General features: G+C 40.2%; 1 protein-coding gene across 2 annotated transcripts in view; it reads left to right on the top strand.

Annotated features, from left to right (window-relative positions):
- Positions 1-13,176, top strand: part of MPZL1 (myelin protein zero like 1) — a 42,178-nt gene that overhangs the window by 2,628 nt on the left and 26,374 nt on the right. For both annotated transcript variants that reach the window (XM_062597205.1, XM_062597196.1), the window contains exon 2: positions 10,641-10,801. In XM_062597205.1, the coding sequence (XP_062453189.1) occupies positions 10,641-10,801 (161 nt within the window). The remainder of the gene's footprint in view (positions 1-10,640; positions 10,802-13,176) is intronic.

Below are 13,176 nucleotides of genomic sequence, written 5' to 3'. Positions count from 1 at the left end.
TTTTTTCTTGTGTGCACCTGCATACTTGATTTGTTGGATCATTTTGTATATGCTTAGTCGTCTGAAAACCCAGTTGCTCTGTTTATTCATAAGCGTGAAAGATCATTCTCAAGTATATTTTATTTATGATCCTGTGGACCTTTGTGGTATAAGGAGTTAATCCAGCTATAGCCTCCTTTATGGTGACTTGAGCCTTGAACAGCCAGAGTATCAAGGAAATGGATTTTTTTGCAATGCTAAATTTGTAGGCCAAGTACAGTAAGCCCTGGTGCTTAGTGATACAGCATCTGTCTTTAACAAGAGGGTGGTACCTCATTGCCTCCAAAAGTCTTAAAGAACATTCAGACATCACTAGAAAGTATGTAACTTGTATTTCTATTTTTTCTGTTGCCCAAGCCTGCTTTTTTTTCCCCCTTTTTTCCTACTGCTCCTTTTGCACTTGTGCATGTACACACACAGATAAGCAAGACAGACACACAGATAACAAGCAGAGGGATATCCACAGGTTAAGTAGTCTAAATGTATATTACTGTATTAAACTCACCTGCATATTTCAGTTGCAGCTTGAAATGCATCATACAAATAACATTGTAAGTCAGAGTTGCAGTGTTAATTCTGTGTTTTTGCCAAGCTTAGTTGGAATTGCTATAATCACACAGTCAGAAGCTGTTAGTTCATCTGAACTGAGTCTGCTCATGCTCCAGGTGGAGGGGGCAGAGAAGAGGCAATAAGGTGGATAAACTCTTAACTCTGCTAGTTGGATTGAGGGTGGGACTGCTCCGGCTATCTGACTTGCAGCACCAGGAAGTTCCTGAAGTATTTGAAAAGAGTGTAGCTTAAATTGGTGATAAAATGTAATTTAGTGTCAACTTGTAGAATAGCTACATTCTTCTAACTCAATTCATCCAACAGTCCTCTAGCCCTAAGTAATGAAGTGTATGACCCTTTTGCTCCCTGTATGACTTGCAATTGAATGAGAAATGAATTAAGCAGCTCTTCCACTGTCTATCTGTGAACTAGTTTCTATCATCCTGACTGATAATAGTAGGCTGTGAATGTCTTGTACACAATACAGGATACCTTCTGTCTAGATGAAAGACCAAAAAAACAAAACAGAAAAAACAAACAAAACCTAGTTTTACCAGGTAGATTTCTTGTGCTTTTTTTTTTCTGAATAACATTTAATGATTTCATATTTTGTTAGGATGATGCTGCACTGATTATCATGAAGTGTACTTTCTAAAGCTTATTATTGATGACTGTTGGGGAGCTCTCAGTGTGGTTTAATATGTGTTATGGTTTGATCACATGGCAAACGTCTCTCTATACTACCTACATGTGATTGATAAATTAAGAGTAGTCAGTAGTTGTCAATTATTTTTCTTTTCTCTATCCCAGGAATATGTTTCATGTAAGAGTAAACAGTTATTGCAGGAGAGGACAGGAACTTCAGATCTGTCTTTGCTGCTGGAGAAGTTTGGGGAATATAATTTCAAGCAATGATTTATCTCTGAACATCAGTTATTTACGAGAGCAAGTATTTACTCAGAATAGGTTTTAGCAGCACCCTGGACCACAGCACGAATGCTCCCTCTTAAAGTGGCAGAATCATTCTGCTAGTTGTTCTAAATAAGCTATTTTTTCATAAAGGATGTTTATATCAAATATGTTTTATCTTGTTTTCCTTTGCTACCATTTCTTTTAGCCCCTGTATTTTTGTTTAACTGTTATTGAGTTAGTAGTTTCCAGTTAATGCTGCTGCTAGGTTTTGGCTTAAAGTGATATAAGGAAAACAGGAAGACTGATTGTTCTTATGAACTTTTACTTCCAGTCCTACAGAAAGAGATGCTTTGCAGCATACTTGCTGATGGTTTGTACACCTAATTTTAAGGGGACTTGCCCTGAAACATTAGTCTCTCCCTCTCTTTAGTGTTTAAGATCAGATTAAGATTCTGATCTTAAGTGTGGGTTATACTCTGGGCAGTGCAGCAGTTGTGTGGGTGGTGTCTGGTGGCACTTTCCTAAATATTTTGACTTCTCAAGTCTGGGGCGAATGAGGGCAGATGTAATCCAGGGGGATGAAATAGCCAGAGCTGCTGATGTTTATCTTCAAATGGCTGTTTGCCAGCAGTTACATAAAGAAGTTACTGAAAAGATCTAGTGCACTCAAGTGCAGTGATGGTGAACAAGGTTCTCTCTTGGTAATAAATTCTACAAAGCTGTATGTCCAACAGGATTTCTTTAAATAGTTAAATATGATGCAGTTTTCTCACAGAAAGTGATCCTATAAGATTACTTGATTTTTTTTTAGTGTGGAAGGTAATAAGATGGTAGCTGCATGGAAATGCTGCATACCCTGCTGGTTGATAGAGTTCAGCATAGGCATGAATGAAGGGGGTGCCCTACTTGGAAGAGAATGCTGCCTCATATGTGCAAGCGGGGAGGTAATGTAGAGTGTGCTGCAAGGGAGACCATAAACAATTCCAGAACCGGAAGCATTCGTGGGAAGAGCCATCTGAAGCAGCTACTAGTCACTTGTTCCTAACATTGCTCAGCCATGCTTGTACAAATATGTTGTACAGTAGACTGGGTTAGGGAGTTGATCTGGTTTAAAAGAAAACAACAAAAAAGGGCTGTTTTGAACATGGATTAGTTACAGTACAACATGATGAATTGGATTTGGAAGTGAGCATGGGAGCTATTTAAATTGGCAGCACCACTGATGGAAATTCTCATGAAACAATGCTTTGAAATACGTAGCATGGGGTTTTTCTTCTGGTTTTGTGGTTATACTACTGCACGTCTTAGCTAGTTATGAGCTTACTGGTTTGCTATCAAGTTTGGTTAGCCAGTGAGTGAAAGACTACGATGAAGAAAATTCCAGAGCAGGCTGCAAGTAGTCAGAATTTGCTCAAGCAGTAGAGGATGTATCGTCTTTGAAGAATTTGGGATTTACTTGAACTGCTGAAAGACCGAAAAGTCTGCAGTCACATGAGAACAGACTGGCCCTATTACTGGGTAGATTGCTAGTTGGGAAGGCTAGTAATTGGAATGGCTTGATTCTAGCCGATCTGTTTCTCCCCCTTGTTCTGTTAAGGTATGGAATTTTATTTAACGGGTTTTCACCAGGTCCCTCTACGCAGAAAAAATGTATTTGCATTTCAGAGTGGAGAAAGCACTAGTACTTGGTGAGAGATGGGCATGATGTTGGTCAGGAATGCTGACCGAGTGGGTGACTGTTACTGAAATGTGCTGTCACTGAGTTGGTCTTAACTTTGGATTTTTTGTTGTTGTTTTTTTTTTTAATAATAATAATAAAAAACAAACCTACCTGTGCCTGGTTGATACGTAGCCTTTCGTGCTGTATCCTCTTGTGTAATCTGCACCTAATCCACATCCTAAATTCTGCTGTCTAGTTTGTTAGGAAAATCGATAGCTTCCACACTGCTAATGCTAGATTTAGACAAGACAGCGCTGCACACCATCAGCAGCTGGCAGCGTGCTTAATATCTTTAACAACATTTCACTTGAATTAGTAATACTAACCAGTGCTAAACTAGAAGGAAACTTTATTCCAGGCAGTGAGGTATGTGTCTCAATTATCTGGACCATGAATTTTTGTTTGCCTCCACCTACTGATCCTTGATATTCTTACTACTTTAGCACGCATTGTGATAGATGCAGTTTTATTGGGTCACCATAATAACTCTAGGAAATGTTTGTGATGGTAGGATGCCTTCTTCAGCATCTCTGCCACATGTGGAACATACTTAGTTAGCTTTCCTCAGTTCTTCAGTTAAGAAGGCTTAATGAAATTCTTTGTGGGAGAAACTGTGTTTCAGGGAGACTCTCTTAAGGTGTTCTGTGCATCTTCTTCTGTGTAGCCCTTCTTTAATCTTGGGCATAGAGATGAATGCCAGAAAATAGGAATTGTCTGCTGTCTTTGTTAGTGATTGTTTATACAGCAGAATTTGAGATAAAACAGTGGCTATCAGACATTTCAGCTACTCTTTACACTTTGAATGAACTTGCACGTTGAATGGGAATGGGCTTGTTATCTGGCATTTGTAACTGTTTCAGTTTGACCGTGTCAACAGGAACTGTTTATCTTCTTGAATGCTTATGAACTTACGTGGTCATGAAAAGAAAACCTCTTAAGGGCTGTTGAACAGAAAAATACTGTTTGATTTGGAAAATCCCTGAGTTGCTGGTTGGTGTCCCAGTCTCCAGTATAGGCAGGAAAGGATTGCTCTCTGATCACTGAGGAAAAATTAGTAGAACAGGTTAAGATGTTATCAGCTTCTGGACTAAAGCATCTATAAGAATTTGATGCGGCTGATTCCGTAGTTGGGGCATCAAGCAAAGCACCAATAATACTTACTCTTGCTGTACCTCTGTTCATGGATCTCAGCTCCTTTACAAGTATCTTGATTTCATGTTTTCCAAGCTGAATTTGTGATACACCAGGTAAATGTCCTCAGGGCAGAACAAGAAATCCATGGCCTAAATTAGAAGGGAGCTGAGACCTTGGCTACTGTTTCTCATGCTGATCCTTCATTTCTGGTTGAACATATTGACCTGAAAAGTAAATCTCAGCATAAACTATTCTGATGACTTTTAGAAGAATCATAAGCAGCTTTGCCTAATGTGGAGGAGACTACTGGAAAAATTGACTTAATAGACCATCAGAACTGGGATTGCTCCAATGAGTATTTTATCAACAGTGAGTCTCAGTTGACTAAGCCAAAGATGCCTCTGTGAGGACAACTGCAGAGGAGACCCCTTAGACAGTGGCTGGCCATCTTCTCTAAGATTCTCTAATATTTCTCTTTTTGATTAAGGCATACCCCATTTCAAATATATAACTATAGTTCACCTAGCAGTGCAATATTGCAGTTGTTCATGCAACACTTGGGAAAACTGTAAGCTTGTCTTTGTGGCTGAAGCCTCTTAATATCAAAGGAAGCTAAATAAAAATAACCATAATACCTAGAGACAATTTCTGTAGTTATGAGTGTTTGTTTGCTGTCTGTCCTGAATAACCTTGCTTTTAATGAGTACCTGCATTCTTGGTTCAGTCTTTGTAACTCTGAAGAGCGAGACTGCTATCATATTCTGTTGTCCAATGTGCCTAATGACTGTTGCTTCATAGCTGAGAAACAAGTGAAGAGCCAAGTTTTGAGATGTGATCATTTCTTAAGGGCTTATAGGATAGTTTCACCTGTTAGATTAGTTTAGTTTACTAGTTCAGTGGTAAATAGAGAGATGCTTTCTCTTTTTAGAGCATCTTTCACTAGTTAAACAAGTGCACAAAATCCTTGTGTCTTTTAAAAATAATTTGTCAAATTCTAGGAAAACAAGGTTAAGGATTTGGAAGCTAGAGACACGCTTTTCCCCGAGCAATGAACAAAAAATAGCAGAGCCAACTTCTGCACCCATTGGTGTGGAATGTAACATGCAGTGGTGGAAGCAGGAGATATTTTAAAGAGCCTTGCAAATGATGTTGGTCAGGTCTGTCTTGACAAGTCTACAAGATCAGATTTAAAGATTGGGTAGTTCAAACTCAGTTACCTTAACCTCTCCTCCTGTCTGTTTGAAATATGGAAGATGATTGTTGGCTTTGATAAACTTGATGGAGAAGATCTGATCTGTGTGAATCTTTCACTTAGTGTTTCCATTCGTACCTGCAACAGTGCTGTACTTCAGGATTTTGACTGTGGCACACATTTGAGCAATAATATCTGAAAAATGACTTCCAAAGTGCTGTTTGCAAATTTTGGAGGACAAAGTAGAGAGTGGACAGGTTTGGTGGTAGGTTGACTGTGGGTGATGGAGGAGGATAATTCTATTTCTTGATATTGATACAGCCTGTTACTGAATTTGATTTTAATAAGCTTACAGCTTCAAGGCGGTTCTGCTTTACAGTGATGATGGTCCTGGCCATCTGACCCATAATCATCACCAAAGAGAAGACAGTGAATTTTCTGCTTGCATTGATCCATCTCCATCTAAGCACTTGGTTGTTGCCAGTTTGGCCCGGCGTAATCAAACCTCCCTGGCAGGCTTCAGAGCTCTAAAATGGCTGTATTTGCTGGGAAGTAGAAAGAGGCTTCTTTGGGTGAAGAACTACAATATTCATATACTACCAAAGCATGTGGGAACCCTGATGGAGTCCAGGTTTCCTGATGTGCTATATAGGAAGGTCAAGAAGATAACTCTATCTCAGAAATCTGCTAACTACGACTGAGGTAACAGATTTTGTAAAAGAGAAATGTGACCACTATATAGCTGGCAGAATGCCTGGTGACTTCAGTGCACAAGTGATCGTCCCGTCATGATGGATTTTGTACTTCATGGTAAAAGAATATTTTAAAGGGAATGTTCTTGGAGGGAGGGAGAGAGATGTGGCTTGTAGCTGTTTCTACAAAGTTGGGTGGGGTGGGGGAGGACACATCAGCTATGCTGCTCTGTGTGTGTGTGTGTGTGTGCGCGCGCGTGTTTTTTTTTTTTCTTTTAGAAAAAGTAATGATAACCCTTTTTTGTCTAATAGCTAATTAAGAAGTTGAATAAGAAATAGGATAGGAAATGGGACATTAGACAGTTGCCATAAAAAGCAGGTGGCTTATGTTTATGCAGAGTAAAAGGTGGGAAAGATACAAAAAGGCTTGCAATTGAAATGACATTGAGAAAAGAATCAATGCATGTATGCCCAGAAGTGTTACAAGTAAGGGGAAAATACTCTGTCCCTCAAATCCAGAGGAGAAGGACATTACAGTAATGAAGACAAAGATACAAAACTGAGTTTTTAGACTAATGTCAACTGTGCAGGTGAATAGAAACTCTGAAAAACACTGCAGGGTTTAGCTGTAGCCTCTGTGAGAAGAGTTCAAAATCAAAACTGCTGTGCAGGTTGTGAGTTGGAGAGACATGTGGCACTGGTGATAAATGGTCTGTGGTGATAAAGGCAACTGTGGAAGGCTCTGGGGGAAGAAATGAGCTCTTTTTTAGTTCCACTTAGCTTGAGCTGACATCTCAGCATTGACAAAGATGTCAGACTGAGACTGTCCTTTAAACAGTAGGAGACAGACTTCGAGCAGAGACACAGATCTGAGTAGTCAGTGCAGTGATGGGAGCTGAACTTGTTTTGCACATGGGATTCCAGAGATAAGATACTGAGGAAGAGATCGGAGAGTATAGCCTCGGTGGAAAATGAAGATGATCTGCTATGGGTATGACGTGAAAAGATAGGATGAAAGGATGGATTAATAGTGTCCTGTCCCATTTCAAGAATAGAAGGGTTGCCTGAGAAGGATGAAGATGAAGATGGAGCACTGGTCCTGGCTTGGCAGGGAATGAATTATTGGACTTAGAAGTATTTTAGCTGGAATATAGAGGCTGAAAATGTAACTGGTAGGAGTTGCTGTAATTGGAGCAAAGTTTTTCCAACAGTGATCGAGATTAAAAAAAAACAAAACAAAAAAAAACAGCTGAAGCAGCACAAGTTCTTTTAATCATCTTCATGGTACGTGGGAGAAAAATAAAAACCTGCTGGTGTTGAGAGGAAGAACTAAAGGAACTGGAGGCTAGAAGAGTTATTCAGAGGGAAGTGCTAAGGGCAGTCATACAAGGAGATGGGATCACTGAGGATGTATGAGAGAAGAGTAGCCAATATATGGTTATCTTTTCCCTGCCTAGCTTGCAGATCTCCTCCTCCTAAAGCTCCCTTCTCTCTCCAAACTTCTCCTGTGATAATTTTTTTTCCCCTCTTGAAAGGAATTGAGGCTAGGGAAACTTGAGGAGTGGAGCAGTGGATAAATGTGACTGGAATATGACTCAAAATTCAGCTTTCTCTGAAGTGTTTAATAGAAGGAGGAACTGAAAAGAAGGATGTCAGCTAGGCTGTAAGACTTCCAAAAATGGAAAGATAAGCAAAGGAGCCAGAGCTGAACATGATCCATGTGGATTTTGTTACGGCAAAGGAGCGCAAGAGTCCAGGATAATGGGAGCTGCCACCATATCAGTGACAGTATGGGAGTAGAGGGCTAAGAGTGAACAAATGTCAAATGTTGTGGCCTCTCTACCATTTCCAAACCATCATACTGGGATTTGAAGAGCTTATATCTCATGCTGTGAGACAACAGAGGAAAGAAACAATTATTGAAGCAATATGTGGTGAAAGAGCAAATGAAGTGAATGACCTTCCCTATGCTGGAAGGGAGAAGAGTGCATGAAATAACGAGCAAAGAAAAGCAGGAAGTTGAGGCAACACAGAGGACACATGACAACTGAACTTTCTAGAAATATCTGTACAAAATGCTACATAGTTCCCACCTTCCTAAACTATAGGGAACAGTTGTCACTTGGCTTTGCTACAAGTCTCACTGGACAGTAAGTTAGAACAGTGAATAAGCAGATCTGTGCTACCCATGCCCTGTTTGTGGCAAGAGTTTTCTATACCATGTACAGGCAGACAATGTCTATGCGCTCTTTTCTTCCTATGCAAATGCTGAGGGCATCCCACTTTTTTTATGCTTGCAAAGGAGGCTTGTTCTGTGGTTTGGACTCAAAACAATGGATTGTTTTTTCTGTTCTACTCTATTAGCAAGAAAAATACATAAAGCACAGCAGATGTGAGTTCATTTCATTGAATTGCTGGAAGCCTTTGTAGGTTACAAATAAATATTGGGTAATAGCATTACAAAAGAATAATTTTGGCCTCTAGTCAGAGTATGTGCAAGAGAAAAGCTTTGATAAAACCTTTTGTTGAAAATCTACCTCCCTTAGGGTGCTTTTCTCTTTCACTTGTTTGAAATGAGAGCAATGATGACATGGTAGTTTGAGGTATCGGGGATGACCTGATAGGACTGAAGAGGTAGTGAGCTTGAGAAGCGGAAAGCTGGGACTCTGCATGGCAAAATGTATGAATATTAATTTCTGTTTTTGGTTGTTGTAATTAAATAGGTATGCTTAATTCTTCCACCACTGCAGTACTTGCATGCTCATTCCGTATCCCCTGGGCATGTGCTCTACTTTACCCTTGTTTGCCATGCTGAGAGCAGTTCCTGTGAAGCCATGCAGGTACTGGTTTTCTGGTTTACGCAACTGGCCAGAGTTTTCATCTGTTTCATTTGCTCTGTCATCTCATTGCCTAAACCAGTGGCTCTGAGACCTTTGCATGCAGCCTGGCTTGCAGGGCCAGCTGCTATTACCCACTGCACTTGTGGCCCTGCTTAGCAGTCGGTCGGTTGAAATTGCCCAATGGACTCAGTAGGCACAGGGCAAGGGAGGAAGTGAGAAAGTGGCACAGCTCTCATAAGCTTTGTTTTCTTGAGAAACCAGGCTTAAAACTGCATAGTAAAAGGTAGTTTCTAAAATTATCTTTAGAGCGTAGGCTTTGCTTAATGTTAAGCTCTGATTAAAAATAACCTGGTTTATGGAAATCTACACCTTAGGATGGTCTAATTGCTTAAAATGAACCTGCTCTAACTTTGGAAAGTTACTGAGGAAGTGGATATCACTGACTAAAAGCATAAAACTCGTGTCTTAAGGGTTGAAAAAAACCAGTGTCTTCAGCTGGGATAGTTTTCAAGTTTATTCATCAGCTTCAAGAGCTAGTTTATTCAAAGCTAGAAATAATTAACATATAGAAGAAGTGGGAAAGCTTGGTCCCTTCTTCTAGGAAGGAAGGAAAACTTGAAAATTTAAGATACTGTAGTCCAGATATGTAGAATCATGTGATAAGCAGCTTACTAGCATTGCCTCTGTGTTATAAATCTTGATTTTTATTAAAACATGGTTTCCGTTTGTAAAGATACATTGTTACTTAAATCTGGATAGAGAGAATGTGTTTGCAGTTTTTTTTTTTTTGTTTGTTTGTTTTTTTTTTAAGAAAAGAAGTAGTATCGGATAAAAAGAAAGTATTCAACAGGTTTTACTGGGATGAATTTCACTTATCCTACAGGATAAGTGCTGCAACACAACATTAATCTGTATTATTTTAAACTTGGGAGTGGTGGTTTGTTTGCTGTTTGACCATGCTTGGCCTTGAGGTAGAAAAAAATTAAAACTGATCTAATGGTTTTAAACTACAGCTGAGCTCTTACTTTTGAGGTCCTGTACATGAAGATCTTGAAGCATACCAGAGAGTAGGAGCAGATGGTGTAGCCAAGAGCCACAGAGGTTTATTCCTTAGCTTTGTGTAGATGAGCTTTTTGTCCCACCTACAGATAAAGAAATCGGAGATGGAGAACAAGATACGAGACAGACAGGAAACTAAGTAATAGCTGGACCCAAGATGTTAGTACTTCCAGTGGGGTTTGTTTACTGCAGTCTCTGGCAGCTAGTAGGAAAGAATTTAAGCTCATCATTTGTGCTGTAGAACTGGCTTCCACCAGCTGCTTTAGCGGAAACATCTGTGGATGGAAAACATCCTGTAAAAAATGGCGCAAGAAAAGGGAAGCGAACTGCCCTGCTGTAGACTTGTCTTGTATTATAGGTGTAATGTGATGACTGTGCACACATTCGATGAAGAAGGGGTACTGTCTCTCCTTTCTTCCCCTTACAAACAATGTGATACGAACAGTTACCACTGCAACTTTCTGATCCTCAAGCAGCACTAATACCTCTTGTTCTTCCCACAGTGACGGTATCAGCAGTAGAGGTCAAGACACCAGAGGAGATGTTTGTGGAGAATGGGACAGACGCAAAGCTTCCGTGCACATTTACATCTGTGGAAGTGATCAGCAGTGCAGCTTCTGTTTCTTGGAGCTTTCAACCAGAGGGAGCAGCAACTCCTATCTCAGTAAGGAACCACCATAGGGGAACAAACCTGGGAGGAGAGGCTGCGATAGATGTGCAGAGACCTTCTGCTTCCTTCTGAAGACAAGCAAATACAGATTGGAGTAGTCTTTCACATATACTCTGTTTACATCATTCTGATTTTAGGGGGACTTTTCTAGAGGTATTTAAAATATTGCAATACGCTGAATACTGTTTCAGTCCTCTGCACAGGCCAGAGTGTGCAGCAGCTGTAGACTACTCTAATAGTTGCTTAGTGAAGAGAGGTGTTCATGTAGTAGCCATATGTACAAAGTAGATGATGAGTGTCTAGGAATCTTCTCCTACATACTCTATCTTCTTTGAGCTGTGGAGCTATACACAGAGTAATAGCTGCCACAGAATTTGAATTACCGCTGTTACAGTTGTTCTATGCAGATCACTTTTTTTTTTTTTTTTTTTGCCTTGTACTGTTTCACTTCCCTTTGAAAGGATTTGTAATGGGACCAGTATTCCTAGTTTCAGAACAGATTTTAATTGCTCAAAATCATAAGCAGTCTCTTCCATGTATTTAGTTACTTGATAAGTCAAAAATCAAGACTGTGTTGAGCCTGAATATGCTCAGATCCTTTGGGTCAGAACCCTCAAATGTGGTTGTGGTATGTTGTTCCTTCTCTTCTTCTGTGACATGAGCCTTGGCCACCTGAATGTGAGCTTTCTGGCACTTCTGCCTCCCACTTGCTCCCTTACCCTGAGTCAGAATTTAGAGGAACCAGAACAAAGAACTCTGGGGCAGGGGGATATGAGGCAGCAGGTTCTTCTACCTGTTAATGTTGGTCTCCTTCCCTCCACTGCAGACACGAGATTGTGCAAACTCTAGAAGCTATTGTGTGCTCAGAATAGAGATGATCCAAAACTGTACTTGAACATGTTGCTCGACATATAGAATTCTGAAGAATTGGTGAAAAAATGCTTGCTTTTGAAAAGGGAGCTCTTCATGTGGGAAGCGAGAAGTAATAGCTGGGCAAAAACTGAAGGAAATAGGGCATATTTCCTGCCACTGATAAATAGCATGGGTAAAAAGAAGCCACCTGTACGTTTCCCTTCTCTGTAAAAATATCCTCCGCATATCCTATTTATCCCATCCTATTTTGAGTCACTATCCACACCTCTATATTGTAGAACCTAAACTACAACTTCAGAGGATAACTTTTTTTGGACTTAAAATCAACTTAGAAAATATACCTGAATGTAGTTGTCAGCACAGCTGAGAAGAAGGCAAACTGTATTTGAGTGAAAAGATGATCCAGTATGATCTGGTGTTAATCCTCTGTTCCTCTTGAGGTATTAACCATGTTCACGTCTGTTACGTGCTTTACGGAGCATTAATTTGAAAGATCGGTCTAACTATCAATTTATGACTGAGCTAAGTTAATGTTTCTCCTGAAAAGGATGGTCATGTCCCTCTCTAGAATCAGCAGTAGCAGTCCTGTGGCTGTGTGGTGAGGCTGCCTTGACTGAAAGCTCCTGACTGCTTTGTCCCTTCTTGTCTTCCCCTCCACCACATGTGCCTGGGTAACTCCCCCAGCATGGGAATAGAAACATCTCTGAACAATTGAGATGTCTGATGACAGAAGAGTTTCACAATTGGCTTAAACCAGTCTAAACCCATCATTTCTGGGGTTCATGAGAAGTCTGATGTTAAATCACTTAATCACAGACATGGAGTGACTTGCATTATTTAAAGCTCTTGTTTGAGGACATTTATCTTTGATTTTACATCTTCCAGGTGAGAAAACCTATAGAGCTGAGGAATTCTCCTCTTTCCTTCTAGACTCCCAGTTGGGTGCCTCCCCTTCTGCACGGGGATGTGATACTGCAGAGACTGTGCTAAGATTTCAAATCCATCTGGAAATACTGCAGCCTGATGCAGATTTCCTCCGAAAGGTTGACAGATGAACTTTGTGGTAGCAGACCTCTTACCTGATGGGACAGTTTGTTGGATTTATGCCAGCCTGTAGACAACAAAGAAGTGTCAGATTGACTGAAATGTGACAGATGCAGTCATATGCACATACCTGATCTAGATCAGGCTTGTTCTGCCAAATGATCAGGCCAGAATGCAGGTCTGATACAGATGATGATGGAATAACAAGCTTCAGATCAAGTGTAGGAACAGGAAAAGAGATGGGAGATGACCTGGAAGGAGAGAGGACTGGCAGGTAATGTCTGTTCTGTGACAGAGGGACTTCTTTCTACAGCCTTCATTTTGAAGAGGAAGATGGAATATAATCTTAAATTTTGTTAAGCATGCTCCAGAGACTGAACTGAATCTTAAGGTTGCCTTGCTCCCTTTAAGAATGTGAAATAAAGAGTTAAAGTAATCCTGAAATACGATCT

The sequence above is a fragment of the Rhea pennata genome, chromosome 1 (assembly GCF_028389875.1).
Source record: "Rhea pennata isolate bPtePen1 chromosome 1, bPtePen1.pri, whole genome shotgun sequence".
Taxonomy (NCBI): domain Eukaryota; kingdom Metazoa; phylum Chordata; class Aves; order Rheiformes; family Rheidae; genus Rhea; species Rhea pennata.
The sequence above is the reverse complement of the archived record's forward strand: the minus strand, read 5'-3'. Positions and strand labels throughout refer to the sequence as shown.